We start from the raw sequence: 19,784 nt of genomic DNA, 5'->3' as shown, positions 1-19,784 counted from the left end.
GTAGCGAAACCAACAACACTGTCATCCTCTCCACTAAATTTCTGTTTTGTCTGCCAGGTTTGTGTTCTTCTCTCAATTAGACAGACCCTTGACTGACAAAGCAAACAGAACAAGCACAGGAACACGAACAAGAGAAAATCATCTGTTTCTTTGAATGGAAATCTCCTGGAGCCCAGATGAAGGTTTTTCCTTTTTCTTCTTTGCAATTTTTGTTGGAAGCATTTGCATATTTCAAAAGTCTACCAAAGAAAATAGCCCGGGGCAGAAATGGCCGATCTGCATATTGAAGACTGAACAGAGGGCGTGTGAGGAGTATGAGAGAGAGGGAGAGAGAGAGAGAGAGAGAGAGCGAGAGAGAGAGAGAGAGAGAGAGAGAAAGTCTCTTGTAAATGATTTGAAGATGATCTAAAAGAAACAATAACGCCAATTATCTGAAAGTGTCATGCCTATTACGCTGGATTAATTGCAGTATTCACTACAACTAAAACAGATTATGTGCTTAGTTGTCCAGCATTTACATGGTGAGAGAGAGAGCAGAGGGAAAAATGTGCATCATAAGAAGGCCTCTTCACCCGGCTTCCTTCATGAATAACAAATAGAGGACCCAGCGCTGTGACCGGCCAGCACAACACATGAAAAACATTACTGCATCCCCCCGAATCGTCTGGTTTTCTCCACACTGTGCTGGTCGGCTTGAAACATGTGATACACTGTGTCGCTTTTCTAAAGCTTCTCTGCATGTTTTTACTGCGACTGAAGCTCAACAATGAATAGGTTTTATTAACTTTTTAACGACATGAACAGTTTACTGAAGAATTTGAACCCACACTTCCTACTAAGCCATGTTTTATTAAGTTTTGAAAAGTTGTTACTAATGATGTTTATTAATGGTTAATAAATCAATGTTTTACAGACCATTAATAAGAAAACATTTGGGGTTTTCCAGTCTGTGAAAAATCCATCTGGCACTTTCTTATAAATACTGGTCATTAAAAAAATGTTACAACAATAATCCAAGTCTACAGTTGTAAATGTGGAGTTTATAAATTGTGGCTAATGGCTTTAATCATAGTTAATAAAATCATTTACTGGCCAGTTATAGGCTACTAATAACTACTTAAGGGTTTCCTGTTTGAAAAAAAAAATTACTTTGACTGTTGTGTTGTTTGACACTTGATAGTAACAATTTACTTTAAATCCTCATATTTAGCATTTATAAGCACTACACACATCATAATGTAGTTATACACAGATATAAGGACATTTTAAAGTGTTTATTGATGTACAGTATTTGTCATAAATTATAACTCCTCCTATGAAGACATATTATTACAAATGTGTTTTAATATATTGTCATTCATTAGCAGCCTCCACTTATGGGTGCCCACAAGATGAGTTATAGTTGTTGACAAATGCATTAATAAGCATACATTTACAACTTCATTGTACCGTGTTATAAACCATTTATTAAATGTTTATATACTGCTTATTCATGCTAAATATGTGGACTTAAAGTGTGTCACCCTTTAGCTTTTTACGTAGCTGTTCATCATTAGTTCATCAGGAAGATTGCTATAAGAACAGTGTGAGCACCTATTTTCTGGGGAAGGGCTGCAGAACTGGATCATAATCAGTTTATTAACAACTTATTGACATTTGAAACTGGAATAGTACAAGAACCTATTATTAATGACTTATTAACATTTTAAACCAAGTGTGTTGATGGAGGAGGATAAACGCCACCGTGAGGTAGCCTGGCAACTCAAAAGTTGTTCATATCACTGGCAAAAAGCCTCTGTAAATAATTTATCAACCATAACTAAAGCCATTAGTTTCAGTTTAGAACCCCTTTATAAATGTGCCCTGCAGGTTGATACCTTTGTTGTTCTTTGAGTTGGTATCTGACAGTTAAGGATTCATTAAGTTCCTGCCATTATAAATATTCAAGTGTAATGCAGCTGAATTACAGCATTTAAATATAGCAGATTATTCACTGCTGAGCAAATAGTTTCTTGTTGTCTCATGAAGCAGCTGATCACATCTTTAGTACCTTTAGTTGAGCTGAGTTGTGTCATTGTGCTCTCTCAGATGAATCTTGATTCATTTTGAAATTCCTAAAATTGTTTATTGGGTCTGATATTGTACCTGCATTACTCGGTGAATTTACTGTGATCTTAGAACACTTGATTCAATTTTATCTCTATTTCAGAATAGCCTAATAATAACATTACAGGATATGACATTATCCTTTGCTGATAAAACACGTAGCATATTTCTATTGCTACATACTTGTATTAACTATTTCCGCTTCTTTCAGACTAAACCATCTCCTAAAATCTGATAAATCTGAAGGTAATTTGGAACATTAACTGATAAACTGATATGGTGAGTAGGTGGATTTTAAATGTTGTGATAAAAAAAAGATTCAGATTATGATGAAGGTTAGTTGAACGCATTTTTTGTCTTTACCTTCAAACATTTTTGAATAAGATCCAAGACAAACTGAAAGAAAAAACATAAATGAGCAGCACATTTATTGGGCTGCACCTGGCTCTCTCTTCCAGACACCTCGTGTCCCAGTCGATGCTGTGCTCTCTTAAGGCCTTTAAAACTGATGCAAACAAGTGGTAGAAATTTCCCCACAAAATCCATAAACTGGTCCAGCGAAGAAATATCCAACCAGAATTGGTTTGTTTTGGGAGGATGGAAAAAAACCAAAAAACAAACTGCTGGCTAGTTTTTGCACCAGTGCGGCGCGTCACGGCACTGTGGCTTTCTTTACCACATGAGAAGGAGAGCACATTGAGATGCAAAAGGCGTACAAACCCCCCTGTGTATCCAAAACCGACTTGAGTATCCTTGACACAGGCCCGGGCTGCTCTGCGCTATTATAAAAGAGATAATACGACTAACATTATATTGTCTGGCAGCATCTTCAGTGCGCTTATAGAATTACAGTTACAGTAATTTACATTTTGGTTAAAGAGGTATAATGATAACAACATAAACAATAATAATAATGATAAACTACTTTTTAAATTGATCCACACTCATTATCTCTATACTTGGAAGAGGTATTGTCTTCTTGCAGGATTTCTTGCTCTTTCACCTTTTTCTCCTTTTTCGCGTCCTGTACAGCCAAACTATTCTGTGGTTTGTCTATTTTTCTATTGTAATATTTTCTGGCGTATTGCTGCTTTTTTTTCCTGCAGTAAGAACTTTGTGCACCCGAGGCTCGACCGTGAGACACACTAACTCCTCTCTGGCTGCGCGTCCAATCAGCGGGAGCTCTGCAGAGCCGTTCTGTTGTAATTGGATGGAAATGGGAGAGGAATACGTAGCCTTGGCACAATGTAAACACATGCTCGTCTCCTTCGCTCCGTGGAGGACGCACCGGCTAGAGCGGATGGAGTGAGCGAGGTTTCAAAGTTTTTGTCATTGTCCTTTAATCACATTCAAAACGTCAATATCTGAGAAACGGGTTTTCTGTGCGCGGTCCATCAGCCCCTCAGTTTGGCACGGATCAAAGAAGGTGTTTTTCTTTATCATCGGCTCTGTGGATTACGCACGGCGGAGAAAAGTTTTAAAAGCTGTTGTTTTTTGCACAGAAATGCGTCAGAAAGTGTGTTTTGTCACACAGCTCTCTGCAGTCACAAGTATACTTACTATATGACTATCTCAGTCTCTATGGAGTGATTTGGCACTTCTTTTTTTATACCAGTCGCCCAAAAGATTTGCTGATGCTGAGATAGACTGAATTTATGAATGGATTAGAGTAAACCGGGACTTTAATCAAATATCACAAGGCAGAAATCCATCTGAAGATATATGCTTTGGGGGATGGCAACAGCCACCTCAAGTCCGTACCTAGCCAGCAGTAGGATTTTGTCCGGCCCGGTCCTTCACTCTGACCGGAGGGGTGGTGGCATGCAGCCGGGCAGCACCGCTGTGACCACGGTGTCTAGTGGATACAGAGGGGACCCTTCAGTTAAGATGGTGCAGAGTGACTTCATGCAGGGAGCCATGGTGGCGAGCAACGGGGGCCACATGCTAAGCCATGCCCACCAGTGGGTGACATCGTTGCCTCACGCAGCAGCCGCAGCAGCCGCGGCCGCGGTGGCTGCAGCCGAGGCCAGCTCTCCGTGGCCCCCCAGCTCCCAGCAGCAGGACGTGAAGAGAAACAGCGGCAGGGAGGACCTTCATTCAGGCTCCGCTCTGCACCACAGGTCCCCACATTTGGGACCCCATCAGACGCACCCGGGAAGTTGGGGAGGCACGTCTGCGGCGCACATCAGCATCACCGAGGTGCAGCAGCAGCAGCAGCAACAGTCCCTCATTTACTCCCAGCCCGGCGGGTTTACTGTTAACGGGATGCTCAGCTCGCACGCGGGGCAGAGCCTCATGCACCCAGGACTGGTGCGCGGGGAGTCCCCAGAGCTGGATCACGGCAGCCACCATCACCACCATAATCACCACACGCACCATCACCAGCATCACGGGGTGAGTCATGAGCCGCACTCAGACGAGGACACCCCGACGTCGGATGACTTAGAGCATTTCGCCAAACAATTCAAACAGCGTCGGATCAAGCTTGGTTTCACACAGGCAGATGTGGGCTTAGCTTTGGGCACCCTGTACGGCAACGTGTTCTCGCAGACCACCATCTGCAGGTTTGAAGCGCTTCAGCTGAGCTTTAAGAACATGTGCAAGCTGAAGCCTCTGCTGAATAAATGGCTGGAGGAGGCCGATTCCACCACTGGGAGTCCGACCAGCATCGATAAAATCGCCACTCAGGGCAGGAAGAGGAAAAAGCGCACATCCATTGAGGTGAGCGTAAAAGGCGCATTGGAGAGCCACTTCCTCAAGTGTCCCAAACCCTCCGCACAGGAGATCACCTCTCTGGCGGACACTCTGCAGCTGGAGAAGGAGGTGGTCAGGGTCTGGTTCTGCAACCGCAGGCAGAAAGAGAAGCGCATGACGCCGCCTGGACTGCCACGCACCCCGGAGGACGCATATTCACAAGTGGGCAGCATCGGTCCTGACACACCGTCCCCATCCATAGACTGCAAGAGGATGTACAGCGACACGTGAAAATAACTCCAAACACAATGAACTCTGAACAACGTGAAGTGTTTGAATAGATTTTTAGAGAAAATGTTTCATGTTTCCCTGAATGATGGGATAATTGGTTAACTTTTCTTACAGCTCCCCGTGTTCTTTGATCCACCATGACAATGTTATCCAGTGTGTATTCATTTCAGAGCAGCACAAAGGTCTACTTTTACGCATCGTCCGGTATTTTTCTGTCTGCACTATGACTCCTCTAGGGCAGAAAATGAAAGCTTGACTAAAATCTGAAAAGAAAACACGTTTTCAAAGTCCATCTACAGTGTTTGTTCACTAAAAGATCCTTACTAGTTAAAAAAGAAAAAAAATCCCCTTTCCGTATCAGTCTGTACTGTAAAAAAAAAAAAGTTCCCTTTTAATGCTGCGGATTTATGTCACAGGCTAGACTTCTAAATGAAAGATATTGGTTTAATGCGCTTTATTCCCCATTGAGTTGTTTTAATGAGCAATAATTTATCAAACGTGTTTCTCAATTTTGTGTTGTGTGCCAGTGAATTTTATGTTGTGACACAGTTTCAGATGGTCAAAGAAGGATTTATTACACTATTCTGTGTTCCTTGATAGGAAACTTCGTTTCTTTTAAAATTAGCAAACATTCCCTTAAGTGTTTGTACAAGTAAGTCAGTTGTGTATTCTTGTGTGATGATTTGGACTATTTATTTTTTTCCATTGCTTATTTTCATGGAATAGACTGATTATTTAATAAATTTGACATAAAGAAAAGATTAGATATCTCAGATGGCCATCATTATTAAAGTTCATCCAGACAAACACACACACACACACACACACCACTGCTGAGGAGCCATTACAAACTTACCTATAACCTTAGTTCACACTTTTGCACTTTTGCAGTGAAATATTAAACAGGCAGTTTGCAACTTTTTAATGGATCTTATTGAATAAACCAGTAAGTAAGTCTCTATTTGTCGAAACAGCACTTTCAAAGTATCATTCGCCAGAATCAAAGATAATATGCAGACATTATCCCATAAGTTATATAAAGAAGTCAGAAAACTTAAATTAAAACCCTTTTTAAAATATTGCTTGTTTTCTTCTTAATAGCAGCTTTTGGAGGTGCAACGACTACTCGATTGACAGAAAATTAATTGGCAACTACTTTGATAATCAATCACCATTTTAATAATTTTTCAAGCATAAATACCAGACATTGGCTGGCTCCAGATTCTCAGATGTGAGGATTTGACGCTTTTTTCTGCCAGATGATCATAAACTGAAAATCTTTAGTATTTGGACTGCTGGTCCAAATGGAATAAAACTAACAATTTGACAGTTTGAAAGCATCTCACTATGCTCTGTGAAATTATTCATTTTTCACTATTTTCTGACATTTTATAGACAAAACAACTAAGTGATTAATCAAGAAAATGATCGGTTGATTTCATCAATAACTACCAGTCATTATGTTATCACTACTTCTGTAACCCATTCCAATAATCACTGTAAGATAAACCAAAATGATCAGTCACTAGCCACCACAATCTTCCCAGTTTTTATGCTTCCTGTTTGTGTTAAAGCTACATTGACCCGATTAAGACTCCCTGAACTCAACTAGAGTTTGCCTCTACATTTTTATGTGATACTGCATATAAATCCGGCCACATACATTCTGTGACAGGGCTGTGGATTGCAGCTCTGTGGAAAACAGCCAACAGAGGTCAGCTATCCCAGCTGGCAGTTCACCTCGGCAGCGGTTGCCAAGGTGACAGCAAGAAGGAGACACGAGGCAGTGGATCTTTTGCCACATATGATGGGTTTGACAGATAGGCAGCAAAAGCTCAGGATGCTGGCTCTGTGTTTCTTCTCTCTGCCACTGATCCTGGCCCACAAACACAACAATGCATGCTAATACTGGACATGCACAACAGCATTAAAAATCCAGTCTTGCTGATAGATGTAAGGGGTAGTAAAGGAAAGAGCAAAGGAGAAGCAATAGTGAAACTTGGAGGAGGGTCAAAGGTCTGCTGGTACAGTAGCAGCTGACAAACCAGACAGAACACAGAGGAAGAAACACAAACATGCAAGTTAATACATTACTGTCAATGTAACACTTTTCATTACAGTTTGAGTATATTTCTTTAGTGGGGATCTTCCAGAATCTTCGAATTTCATCTTCAAAATCGACATCTGGCTTCACAAAAAAAATGGATGACTGACAACACATTTTTGGTAACTCTGTCAGAGTTTGTGTTCTTCTTAATGGATGTGTTTGATTTGTACTCCAGGATTTTATGAACATATTTGTCTCTTTTGGAGCAACATGTGTCCTCCCTTGCCAATACTAAATAAATCTTACTATTACTGTTAATAAAATGCAGGCACACAAACATGTTGAAAAGTGTGCAAAGTGTGTGTTTGTTTTTGTGTGTCTTTGCATTGGCAGGATTTATGGGAAACTTGGGCCTCGTGGTTATAAATAGTAGTCTGTATGAATGGGTGATTTGAATGGGTCTTTATACTTCATCCCATACAGCTGTCATCACTGCAGGTCAATTTTCAATCTCCCAATAGGCTGAAGGGACACAAATATGGATGAAGAGGACATGCTGATTGTCTTTATCTGCTGCTGATGTTAATATCTAAGAAAGAGATAGATTAGCCACAGCTAATCTTGTTAATGCTATTGTTGGTGGCTTTCATGTATTCACTTTATCTACAAGTTCCTGCAGAGTCTGAGAAGCTTCTGTTATTATTGGGCAGATAAAACGCTGGCAAATGCATGCGGGCGAACTTAAAAATGCATGTGTCTTGCTGAAAATGAGGCTGCTTTTCTTAGATCCAGACAAGTTGACATTTTGCAAAAAAATGCAAAATTACACCAGACAAGGAGGATATGAAAAACATTGAGAAAAATATTGCAGAGAACAAACATTCCTTACTGACATTTATTGACTTTTTATAGTGTGCTTTTTGAACACATCAGCATCAAATAACTTGAACAGAACAGACACAGTGTTAAATCATGAAACCCAATCACAGTCTACATGTTGAGCACACAATGTTAATGCAACGCAAGCTTCCTCTCCTCTATGCTACCACACAGTAATATCACACAGAGGTGAAAAGATGGCACCACAGCTCACTGTAGTCATCTACTGATGGCTCATAACATGATGTATTCCCACCAAGCTACAAAAACCCAGGTTCTCTGATAAAATGGAGGCCAAATCTAAGCTTGCAGGATTGCTGTGTGATCCCCTCAAAGCTTAGCGATGTAAAGATGGGAGATAAAGCTGGAATTGGGGGATAAAAAGCCCTTTAGAGGGTTCTGTCATCACACAACACTAGGTGTCTTCTCTGAATACCAATGCAGGGATCTGAAGGTACAAGCTGATGATGTTACAGTAACCTGAACCCAAAACTGCAGCTCTACTCCCATGAAAGTGCATCATACAACTGTGCTGGTGATGACAGCAAAACATGCAGTAAGTGCTTGTAGACAATTTTACTATCATTCTCTATTAGTGTATTGTTTCTTGCATCACGGAAGCAGGGGTAGTTTACAGTTACACAATGTTATTACCTCTTCATATAACTGCTAATGTAATTGCTCATAATTGCTCTTAAAGCCGCGTTCAGAAGTGCTTTACATAAAGTAATTATTGCACGGTAATCACTTCTTTAATGCTTGTGGTTTGTGTCTCACAGCCACAGACACATGCCTTCCTATCCAGTTTTAATCCACAAATATTTCACTGAGGTTTGCACATTATCAGTCCCCACTGTTTGGTGTTAATTATTTTCACATTGAGAGATTGGTTAACTGCTGAAGTCTACCACTGATTAACACACTGTGTCTCCCTCAGTATGAAAAGAAGCTCATGAGACACTGCTTCCTGGAGTCAGAAGCAGTGCTTTGTTTAAATAAATGATCCAAAAGGTGCATTTTAGTTGGATGTCATACCACAGCAGTTGCTGTTTTGCATGTGTTTGAATGTGTTAATATGCCCTAAATGTGACACTTAGTAAATATTGTTACTTGTGTGGGTTTTCTCTGAATATTCAAGATTTTTTACTTTGCCTGTGTTTGATTTTCTGGCGAATGATTGAGTACCAAAGTCTCTCCATCAGGAAGAAATTTAAGCAAACATCTGTGGGATAATGGACAGGGAAATGAATTCTCACACTAGCAAGCCTGTTGTGTGGGTGTCACTGAACGTGACGAGCATGCATGTGCCAGACCGGTGGAGTGGAACTCGTTTGATGGGCATGTTCAACACATGGGCACGATGCCAATTTAGACAAGCATGCCCATGAAAAGAATCTCAGCCTGCATGCTAAGTATGTGAATATAACTCTCTGTGTGTGTGTATCAGTATGTGTGTGATGATGGGCAATACACCCGATTCCCTATATAAAACAAAAATGAATTACAGTCAAATTATTTGTAGAAAATGTCTCTGTACATGTTGTTATTCACATCTGGACTCAGCATTCTATGGCTGATGTGTGATATACATCTGCTACAAAATATAAGAGGTTTGTCTATTAATTGAGTCTTTGTGATGAATAGGCGATGAAAAAAGGTACTGCAACTTTAAATAAGTTTGAAAACAAACAAACTCTAATTCTATACACACCTTAAAATACCAACACAAACATGTCCCTCCAACAAAAGGCAAACTGGATATGAAGTATAATGCTGCCATCTCCTGGACAAAATAATGAATGCATGTTTCTGAATTCTTACAGTGAGGAGGATACTCATCCTGTGGCAAATGAAAATTGTGTTCTCGCAATATAATATAAGTGTGACTACACTTAATTGCTTATTGTATATATATTTACATAATGCAGAGGTGATGAGTACTTATAAAGATGTGAAATGACTGCTAGATGATAGAAGTTGTAAATCCATATATTCCTCTAAATGCCTTTTTGTATTCAGTCTATCAATGATTTGACTGACTTGTCATTCAAATTACAATATGATTATAATCCTCGCATGGTTTAGGACGAGAGCTAATCTGTAGTTAAGTAAGCTGCAACTAACGATTGTTTTAATTATTAGTTATCTATCAACAGTCCAATTTCAGTTACAAAGACAAAAGCATATTTATGTATATGTGTATACACACACACACACACACACACACACACACACACACACACACATATATATATATATATATTTAGATTTAATTTTTATTACAAATTGCTTTTATTAACTCTTCAAAAAATCTTCATTATGTGCGTTTTAAAAATACCCAACTAATAATTCTTAATATAATTATTGTTGCTATTGTTGTATAGGTTCTTTTTTTTTTTTACTTTGCATGTAGATTGTCTGTTTTTATTGATGTATTCAGCAGGAAATCAGGTGATCTGGGGAGCAAACATCATGACAAAAGATAAACTTCGGTCATGAGTTTTAACGCAGACATTTTGACATCTTATAACGCTGACACAAAAGGCGTAATATCATATTGATGCTCATTTACATTTCAAAAATGTAATTAATTGTTTCCCCAGTTTACATATAAGTGTATTTGCAGCACTGCTCCTTTAAATCAGTGACCACCTGCTCTTCTGGCGTCAGCATCGTCTGCGGGCTGCACGATGGCGATCGATACAGCTATGAAATGCTCAAAGTGGGATATTTTAGGAAAGCCTCGACACGCAGCGGAACAGAGACACGGTCACTGCGCTGATTTGCTCGACAAGATGTAGCCGTCAAGGTAGGCCTGTTGATGCCTGGTTCATGTCTGATGTATGACCTATATTCCTCTTACCCCCATTCGTTGCTTAGCCTGAAATGAACAAGCATGTTGACATTGATGCCTACAACGTAACCGAAATTTTGCATTTTTGACTCTCATTTACACTCTCACATGTAAATGAGAGAACACACTGTACGGTCTCAGTGTTGTAAAAACTCTAATATCTCTGAATGTAAGCAATGAAGAGTCAGCACAGGGAATATACAGTATCAGTCAAAAGTCTGGACACACATTCTAATTCAAGGGAATGGGAAGGTGTGTCCAAACTTTTGACTGGTACTGTGTAAGGTTATGGTGTAACACAGACTACATTATAAATCCATAAAACTCAGTCTGCGCTGAGGAGCTTACTGTTTCTCCTAAAAGCTAAAATGGATATGAGTAAAAGACTCATGTTTATATTTGGATTTTCTCAGGCTGTATTATTTTTCTCTTTATTATGTTGTCACACAAGTCTATTATTACCCATTTGGATCACTTCTTAAACTGAGTGGAGCAGGTGAGTAAAACCACCAGTTTTTGTTGAAATATGCGTCTCAGAGTCCCCTGCAGGGCAAATCAGCTCATTATCATTTTGGACATGTGTTGCACCTACTCACTCATTTCTAAAGGTGAAGCAATGTAAGATAAGGTTTCAAATTTTAGAGAATTTTAGGTCCATGCAGGCTACATAATGTTTTACATAATCCCATTGTTGCTCACATCTTTGTTTTCTTTTTAACACGCTGATTTATTGTCTACATTGAATAAATGTCCAGCTTCACTGACTTCATCAAAAGATAATGACACAAACTAGAACCTTATAACAGACTTCATCTTTGCTTCGACTTTCTTGTCCTAGAAACAATTGATGTGAAGTGGTACTTTAAATCATAACTTGTAAAAAGTGATGCGTTTTCAAACCTGTAATACAGAAAACATTTTGTCATAGACACTTGCACAGGGGATGAGAGTACGGGCTGCTTGTTGCCATGGAGCTGGTGACCTTGTTGCCTTGGCAACCACCAGCAACACTATGCAGTGGCCTATAAGGGGTTTTGTGCAAGAATGTAGCTACAATCACTGAAGGGGACCATTTCCTTTTACCTGATTGGGTGAACTAGCATATATTGGGAGAACATATACAGTATACAGTATACAGTATGTTTTGACTGTTTTTACTGTTGACATAAGATATGTTCCACTAAGACTGAATCTGTAGACGTTTTTCACAGAAGACATTTTGACATGTCACAGTAGGAAAAGTGAGTTTCGGGGGTCCTGGTATTGTGCATGCTGGCTCACTGTGGTCATGGCTTACTGGGACACTTAGATCAAATGGAGCCATTGTTAATGTTACAAGTAACTACAAGTCAAAATATCTGCTGTGAAAAAGGTCGACAGTATTACGCTCAGTTGGATGATTGTGACCCTTAACTGGTCTCCCATTTCCTAAATACCAGTCCACCTGGGAGAACCTCATCTGAGACCTGAATGCCCTGAATGACCTCAATACATTGTTAGCACTATCCCACCAGCAGGAACGGGAAATGGAGGTGGGTACCATAGCAACAGACATGTCTTGTGTGTGTCCTGAGGATCCCTCTCTGTTTTGTCAAGGTTTCATCAGAGTATGAAGCATTACCCAAGAATGAGCTTCTGTTAAGTTGACAGAGGAGAGGCAACTGTGCCATGGGTGTGTACAGTATGTGTGTTGTGTACAGTATGTGTGTTGTGTAAATGTGTGTGAAACATTATACATACTGCGTGTGTTGAAGCAGGGTGGTAGGTGGTGTGAATGTTGTGAATCTGTCCAGCTCGCCTGTTAATCATTAACCTCATTTGAGCCAGTGAGCAGCACATCTCTGTCTTGTGTGACTACTTCTGTCAATGTGGTGTATCTATGGCTTATATAACTCTTTCAGCATCAAGGGGACGTCATTCCTCCTCTCACTGTTTCAAATTTAATTACCGCTGAGTAATAGATCACTGAGCAGCTGAACCTCTCTGACTATCGAATGAGACACTGACGTTTTTCTATGGCTATGCCATGTTTACTGCAGCTTCTGTGGAGACAGGAGGCACATTCATGTGCTGTACTGTACGGCTGCAGTTAACGATTATTTTCATCATTGATTAGTTGTAGTTGTTTAGTCCATAAAATTGTGAACAATGTTGATTAGTGTTTCCCAGAGCCCAATGTGATGTCTTCAAATGTCTTGATTTGTCCACAACAGTCCTCCAAAAGATACTCAGTTTACTGTCATAGTGGACTAAATAAACCAGAAAATATTCACATTTGAGAAGCTGGAATCAGAGAATTTGGACATTTTTTTTCTTAAAAAATGACTCAAAGTGATTAATCAGTTATCAAAATAGTTGGAGATTAATATAATAGTTGAAAACAAATTGATTAATCGATTAATCGTTGCAGCTATGATGTACTGTTAATTTCATGTCAGATGGTTCTTTGTTTCTGCATCATTTATTTCAATATGGATGAATCTACATAAAGTGAATTTACATTAAGTTCAAACTTACATGTTGCTTTTGACTGTTTCACAAAGTATTTTTTAAAAATGCTTAACGCGGATGTTTCTCTGTTACTATTTCAGATGTTGAAGACCTGAAATGATGAAATATGAAAGACCGACTGACTGAGGACAACCTAATACTTCAACAATAATCAAACATGTACACCTTCTTTTGGGCTGATATCCCCTGATAAAAGCTGCTATGGCTTTTTGTAATGAAAGCCTGCTGGACGGGTGTGACTTCATGGAGCCGGACAATGTAGAGCAAGCAGCAGAAAGTCTCCCATCGGAAGCTGGGAGTCCTCTCATATCAGTCACTCTGCGTGTGACTCTTGCAGCCATAATGATCTTCATGATCACTATTGGTTTCCTCGGCAACGCGATCGTGTGTCTGATTGTTTACCAGAAACCTGCCATGCGTTCTGCCATCAACCTGCTCCTTGCCACGCTGGCTTTCTCGGACATTATGCTCTCTCTGCTCTGCATGCCCTTCACTGCGGTCACTGTGGCTACTGCTGACTGGAGCTTTGGGAGCGGTTTCTGCCGTGCATCCATCATGCTGTACTGGCTGTTTGTCCTGGAGGGTGTGTCCATCCTCCTCATAATCAGTGTGGACCGTTTCCTCATCATTGTGCAGCGGCAGGACAAGTTGACCCCACACAGGGCCAAACTGTTGATTGCAGGTTCATGGGTGTTGAGCCTGTGTGTATCCCTGCCATCTGTGGTCGGGTGGAGGACAAGTGCTGCAGGTATTGGGGGTGCCTGGGCGCCGCAGTGTGTGCTGGGATACAGTGAGTCACTGGCAGATCGTGGGTACACAGTACTGTTGGCAGTCGCAGTATTCTTCGTACCGTTTGCTGTCATGCTGTACTCCTACATGTGCATCCTCAACACGGTGCGCCGCAACACCCTGCGCATCCACAACCACACCAGTGAGCACTCCTGCCTGCCAGCCCTCAACCAAGTCAGCAAAATGAGACTTATTGGGCTGCAGCGGCCCCCTCAGATCAAGGTGGACATGAGCTTCAAGACTCGAGCCTTCACTACCATCCTCATCCTCTTTGTTGGCTTCTCAGTGTGCTGGTTGCCTCACACAGTGGTCAGCCTACTGGCCGTTTTCAGCCGGCAGTTCTACTACAGCTCGGTCTTCTACCCAATCAGCATAGGCGCTCTGTGGCTCAGCTACCTAAAGACAGTCTTCAACCCCGTCATCTACTGCTGGAGGATCAGGAAGTTCAGAGAGGCCTGTCAAGAATTCATTCCTAAGAGCTGCAGACTGTGTCCCAGAGTGCCAGGCAGGAGCCGGAGGAGAGTGAGACCCAGCAACATCTATGTGTGCAGTGAGACTCAGTCAGCCGTGTGAAAGAAGGAAGACCAGTTTGGAAGATGCTCACACCAGCAGCTGTTGACACTGGTATCAATTTTTATTTTTCCTCATAATGAGCAAGGGCCACCTTAAAATGATTATACTCATTGGCTTAGCTTGATGGCCATTATGAAAGTTGTTGCCATTCAAATAATTGCATATGTTCATTTCTCTGTTTCACTTATTCCTTGTGTGTTCCATGAATGTTGTTTCAGGCTGTAAACTCCATTTTCAGTCTTTGAGTAGTAGTGGTGATAATAATTCTATTGTCAGTCATGTGATGAGTTTCACAAAAAAAAGCATATTTGGTACAGTGATGTTCTCAGAAGAGAGTCTGTAAAGTTTGGTGTAGAAACACAATCTTATGTGAGTTGAAGCAGTTTGTTATTTTGAACCACAAATGTGTCAAAAAAGAAGTGGGTTAGTTAACATACTGTGAATGTGTACTTGAATGTATTGTCATTTCATGAATGATGAAACCAGGTAAATAAATATAGTTTTTAAGAGAGGTTGCTTTGACAGACTGGAGTGCTTTTGGTGAAAAACAGCCAGCAGCCAGCTGCTTCTACAATGTACATAAAGTACAGAGGTACATAATGTAAACAGGCTGCAGAGTTGCTGGGATACTAAAGACATCTATTCACCGTGGTTGAATATGTGTCTACTTCACTGAAAACAACATACACAGCGGTTTGTATCCCTTTATGTCCATTAAGTACTTAACCAAGGTTAGATAATTCCATTATAAGAGTGAGGTCTGTAAAAAATTGTTAAACTGACTCATTTTTCTCCAAAAGGAAAAAGGGAGTAACAGTGAATGAACAAATTAAGTGAATTTGTTGTAGTTTTCATTCAATGATGTGGAGCATTTTAAAATATGTGTGATTGCTGCATTAAATTATTACTGCATTAATTTTGAGATGTTAGTATAACTGCCATAAAGCGACCATCATCAATAAAACTGGCAGCCACAGCCACCCTAAAAGAGGTGGTTTTGCTGTACACCACAAAACAGAAGATGGTGCTGTTCTGTCATTGCAAATTGAGTTAGACCCATTTCCCACTGAATTTAATAATCTGAATTGCCATTTTGTTTCTCTTCATTCAGTCATTCTATTCATTCTATTTTAATTGTTGGACAAATCAGACATGTGGGTGGTGAGCCAAAGGTCTGGAGCCAGGCTACTGAATTCTAGGAACAGCGACATGCTTTTGACAAGAAAGAGAAACGGGGTCAGTGGGAAATGTGGTCTGATATTAATGTGAAAAAGAGACAAGTAGACTTGATACAGTAAGGAAAACAAGTATAGTTCATTGAAAGGTGTTGTAATTTACATGTAAATCAGTGAGCCGTCAACTCTCCCCCACAACCGCAGCTGCTTAGATTAATATTCTACAGGGGACACCATGATTTTCACCTTTACACAGTGTGAATTAGCAATATTCTTTAAAAATGGTTCTCTCATATGTTAATTCTTTAATGTGTAAAGTAAAAAGAGAAGTAGCTTTTATTAATTAATTAATAATTAAAGTACATAAAAAGTATGAAAAAACATGAAGGTCCACTTGCCTGTCTATATTACTGCAAAAGCCAACGATGTAAAAAGTAAATATCTTTCTCTAAATTTAAAAATGTATTGTAGTTATAATTTTATTATTGTCAATAAGATACAAATCGCCAGTAAATCATTTTTACAGTGTATATCTATATAGACAAACAAAAATCCTTTTCCCCTTACTGTTTTGTGCCAAACAGTGCGGTAATTCAGCACAAGCTTTATTAATGAGTCCGAAGCATGAAGGCAATCATTGAAAACATGACATTGGGCTCTTTACATTTACACACATACAGTACCAACCCACAGTCTCTCTAGATCTCATGTTTGCTCCTATATCACGATACTGTCCTAACCCAGAGTAAGCACTATAGTAAGCAGTCTTTTAATTGCAAAGACATCGGAAGAAGGGACATTTTCACTCTGATCTGACGCTGTTTCCCACAACAGGCTCAACCAGTATACAGTACACTCAGGGCCATGGTTCTTTAAAACAAACTTCAGAAAATCTTACATTGATTAAAACTTGTGAAACACATCTTTATAGGATTGCAACAAAGGGAAATTAGGGCTAGTTTTTACAATAATATAAAGTTTAATAAGTTGTTAGTTCCCAGTTCACTTCATTGAGGAGAATGCAGATGCAAGTTGTTTTGCAACCAGCCAATGTAAGGCAGAAGGGAGCATGTGACCTCTGTAAGCAAGGGCCAGTTTAATGCACTACTTCCACATATTGGGCCCTCTTCACGCGCTGATGTTTTCTTGTCTGGAGAAAGTTAAATCCAAATCACTGGACTGGAAATCTGATTGAGGATGTTTTGATGTTCATCTGAAAGGCTTCTTCAGTTCTAACTATTGTAAGAAATTGCATCGATATGTTTCCCTGTGAGGTGACCACACCCACCTGCTGCACGTGTCCACCAACAGTTAAATCAGGATGTGATTGAAAACAGGGTCTTGTCTTGTCGCTGCTCTAAACTCATTATAGGTACATAATGCTCTTATGACATCTTTGACATCATTTCAAATTGCTGAAGCATGATTCCTATTAAGACATAATTGTGTCTAAAAGTATTCCGTGTTTACCACAAAACGCATGATGTTAAAGGATTATTCTGGTTTATTACAACCTGGTGATTATATTTTATAGTTTTGGGCATCCTTTGCATTGGTAAAAATAACACTGTACAGCGAAAATAATTGAGACGTGAACAAGGGGACATTGTTAAAAAGATGTCAGATGAGGCAACGAAGACAAGCAGGGTCTCCTTGAGTTTCAGTGTGGCTGGTAGAGGCAGATTTTTATCAAAGTATACCTGCAGAAGAGATGTACGTAATTCACCTTATTAATAGGACAATCCCATCCCAATGTGTTCTTTCAAATATATAAGATGAACAAAACAAAAGTGGGACCAGGGCTCTACAGTGCGAGTATTTCACTCGCATTTGCCCCTAAAAATAGATATGTGCGTACTGGAAAAATAATTTACTCGCACACTGTTTACAAATTACAACCATATGACTATATGAAACGCTACAGGGCTTTAGAGTTGAAACGACGGATACAGGAAGTGGCGACACTCGTCCAACAAGGCAGTAACCATAGTAACTCGGTCAGTCAGGGATGGTCAGGGACAGACTTGCGTTCTGAGTGTTCGCTGCACCTTGACCGGAAGGAAGCACAGCCAGTTAGCCTCCGCTAGCCTCCCAGCTAGCCCCGGCTCTCTGTTTGGATCCAAACGGAGCCCCAAGTCCCGGTTTGTTATTCAGGTTAAAGTGGGAAGAAGCAGCGGGTCTGTCGGGCAGCTGAGTGAAGTGGAGCCTGCGGAGGAAACACCGGGACCGTCAAGGTGACACAGTCCGTGGAGGTGCGGCGATGTTCAGCTGCGCAGATAGGAAACCCCTCGGCTGACAGGATGTACCACTTTGTTTGAACAAACTTTTTCTTCTTCTTCTCTTGGTTTATAACAGCGGTTGTCAACCAGCGTATTAGGTGTATTACCGCCACCCTCCGCTTCGGTCTGTGGACCAAAGATTAAATTATACACATTAATCCTGTCTGTCTAATAAACTCAAAGAAAACTACTGCTCCACCCACTTGGCAAGTTCATTTAAATTTTAATGCTGAGGTCTTCCTAAGGTCTTGCCTTATATATTGTCTTTCTTGATCATTAGTACAATCTATGATTGCATGTGTAATAGTCTCCTCAGCCAGCTGGAAAAAAGTATGTGCATATATCGGCATCGGCAATCGTCAAAAATGAGAGTCAATAAGTAATCGTGTTAAATAATCGTGATCTCAGTATTGACCAAAATAATTGTGATTATGATTTTTGCCATAATCGAGCAACCCTAAAGACAACATAAATTTGGATTTACATACACACACACACAGAGTTTAAATATGTATGTAATAAATTGTAAATATGTATGTAATTAATTGTTTTCTTTAATAAACTGTTACTTGAACATTTTTCAGTGTGCTCCTAAATTTCTTTGTGTGTTCCTAATTTTTTTCATTTAGAAGCACATGTACTCCTTGGGAGGAAAGTAAGCGTTGAGCACTGAGTGGGACACTTATCCACTGTGTACATTTGTAAGAGCAATTTGAAGATGCAAACCGCTGCTGGATTACAGTTATGATAACATCTTTATTTTCCCCCTAAGGTTTGTATATGAAATGCTGGGTGACTGAATCACAGAGTAATGTACAATGAAGGTGAATGAAAGTCACAATGAAGCTACTGTTTACAGAAGTGTAATGCATTCACTTGAGAAAAAAGCCCTATTTTTCTGAATTAACAGGATAATTATCTCAGAATTCTGAGAAGAGTTTTCATGGAAAAAAATAATTGTCATTAATTCAGAAAAACAGGACATTTTTTTTAGTATTTTCATTTGGTGCTACTTTAAACTTCCACTCCACTCCATTTCAGAGGGAAATATTGTACTGTCTATTCCACTACATTTATTTGACAGCTTTAGTTACTTTTCAGATGAAGACATTGTTAAAGATGAAACCGGTGGTTTCCAACCTTTTTAGTTTTTGACGTCTTACAAAAGCAGTGTGTCGTCTATGATGTTGATGTTGTCAGATGTCTATGAGTTGTTAACAGCTCCACCAAAGTGATTTTTCCCTTCAAACTTCTCAAATGGTTTCATTTCAATAAATGTTCAAATGATCCAATATTTCACCAAAAATCTAAGATTAGATAAAAAGTCGTTACGTTACGTTTTTTCACGCAAGACTTTTACTTGAAATTGAGTATTTTTTTTTACATTACTGTATTGATTCTTTTAATTAAGTAAAATATCTGAAAATAGACAACGGACAACATTTTCCTATCACGGAAAATATTTTCATATATTACACACCACGTTAAATCAGCCAATAGTGTTAGTGGAGTAAGTGGGGCACTTCTACTGGGTGACTGTGGACTGATAATAATAAATTAATACAGGATATATCTTCACAGAGGGA

General features: G+C 39.8%; 2 protein-coding genes across 2 annotated transcripts; both read left to right on the top strand.

Moving 5' to 3' along the window:
* The first annotated feature begins 3,034 nt into the window (after positions 1 to 3,034).
* Positions 3,035 to 6,236, top strand: pou3f3a (POU class 3 homeobox 3a). Its single transcript, XM_067603892.1, has one exon. The coding sequence runs from the start codon at positions 3,829 to 3,831 to the stop codon at positions 5,089 to 5,091; it is 1,263 nt and encodes a 420-aa protein (XP_067459993.1). The 5' UTR covers positions 3,035 to 3,828; the 3' UTR covers positions 5,092 to 6,236.
* Positions 6,237 to 10,650: 4,414 nt separating this feature from the next.
* Positions 10,651 to 15,255, top strand: gpr45 (G protein-coupled receptor 45). The gene is made up of 3 exons (XM_067603891.1): positions 10,651 to 10,826; positions 12,311 to 12,403; positions 13,463 to 15,255. Exon 3 carries the CDS (start codon positions 13,584 to 13,586, stop codon positions 14,742 to 14,744), a length of 1,161 nt encoding a protein of 386 aa, XP_067459992.1. The 5' UTR covers positions 10,651 to 10,826; positions 12,311 to 12,403; positions 13,463 to 13,583; the 3' UTR covers positions 14,745 to 15,255.
* The last annotated feature ends 4,529 nt before the right edge of the window (positions 15,256 to 19,784 follow it).

This window comes from Thunnus thynnus, chromosome 11 (assembly GCF_963924715.1).
Source record: "Thunnus thynnus chromosome 11, fThuThy2.1, whole genome shotgun sequence".
In the NCBI taxonomy this organism is placed as follows: domain Eukaryota; kingdom Metazoa; phylum Chordata; class Actinopteri; order Scombriformes; family Scombridae; genus Thunnus; species Thunnus thynnus.
Note: the sequence above shows the minus strand (reverse complement) of the source record. Positions and strands in the feature narration are given on the sequence as shown.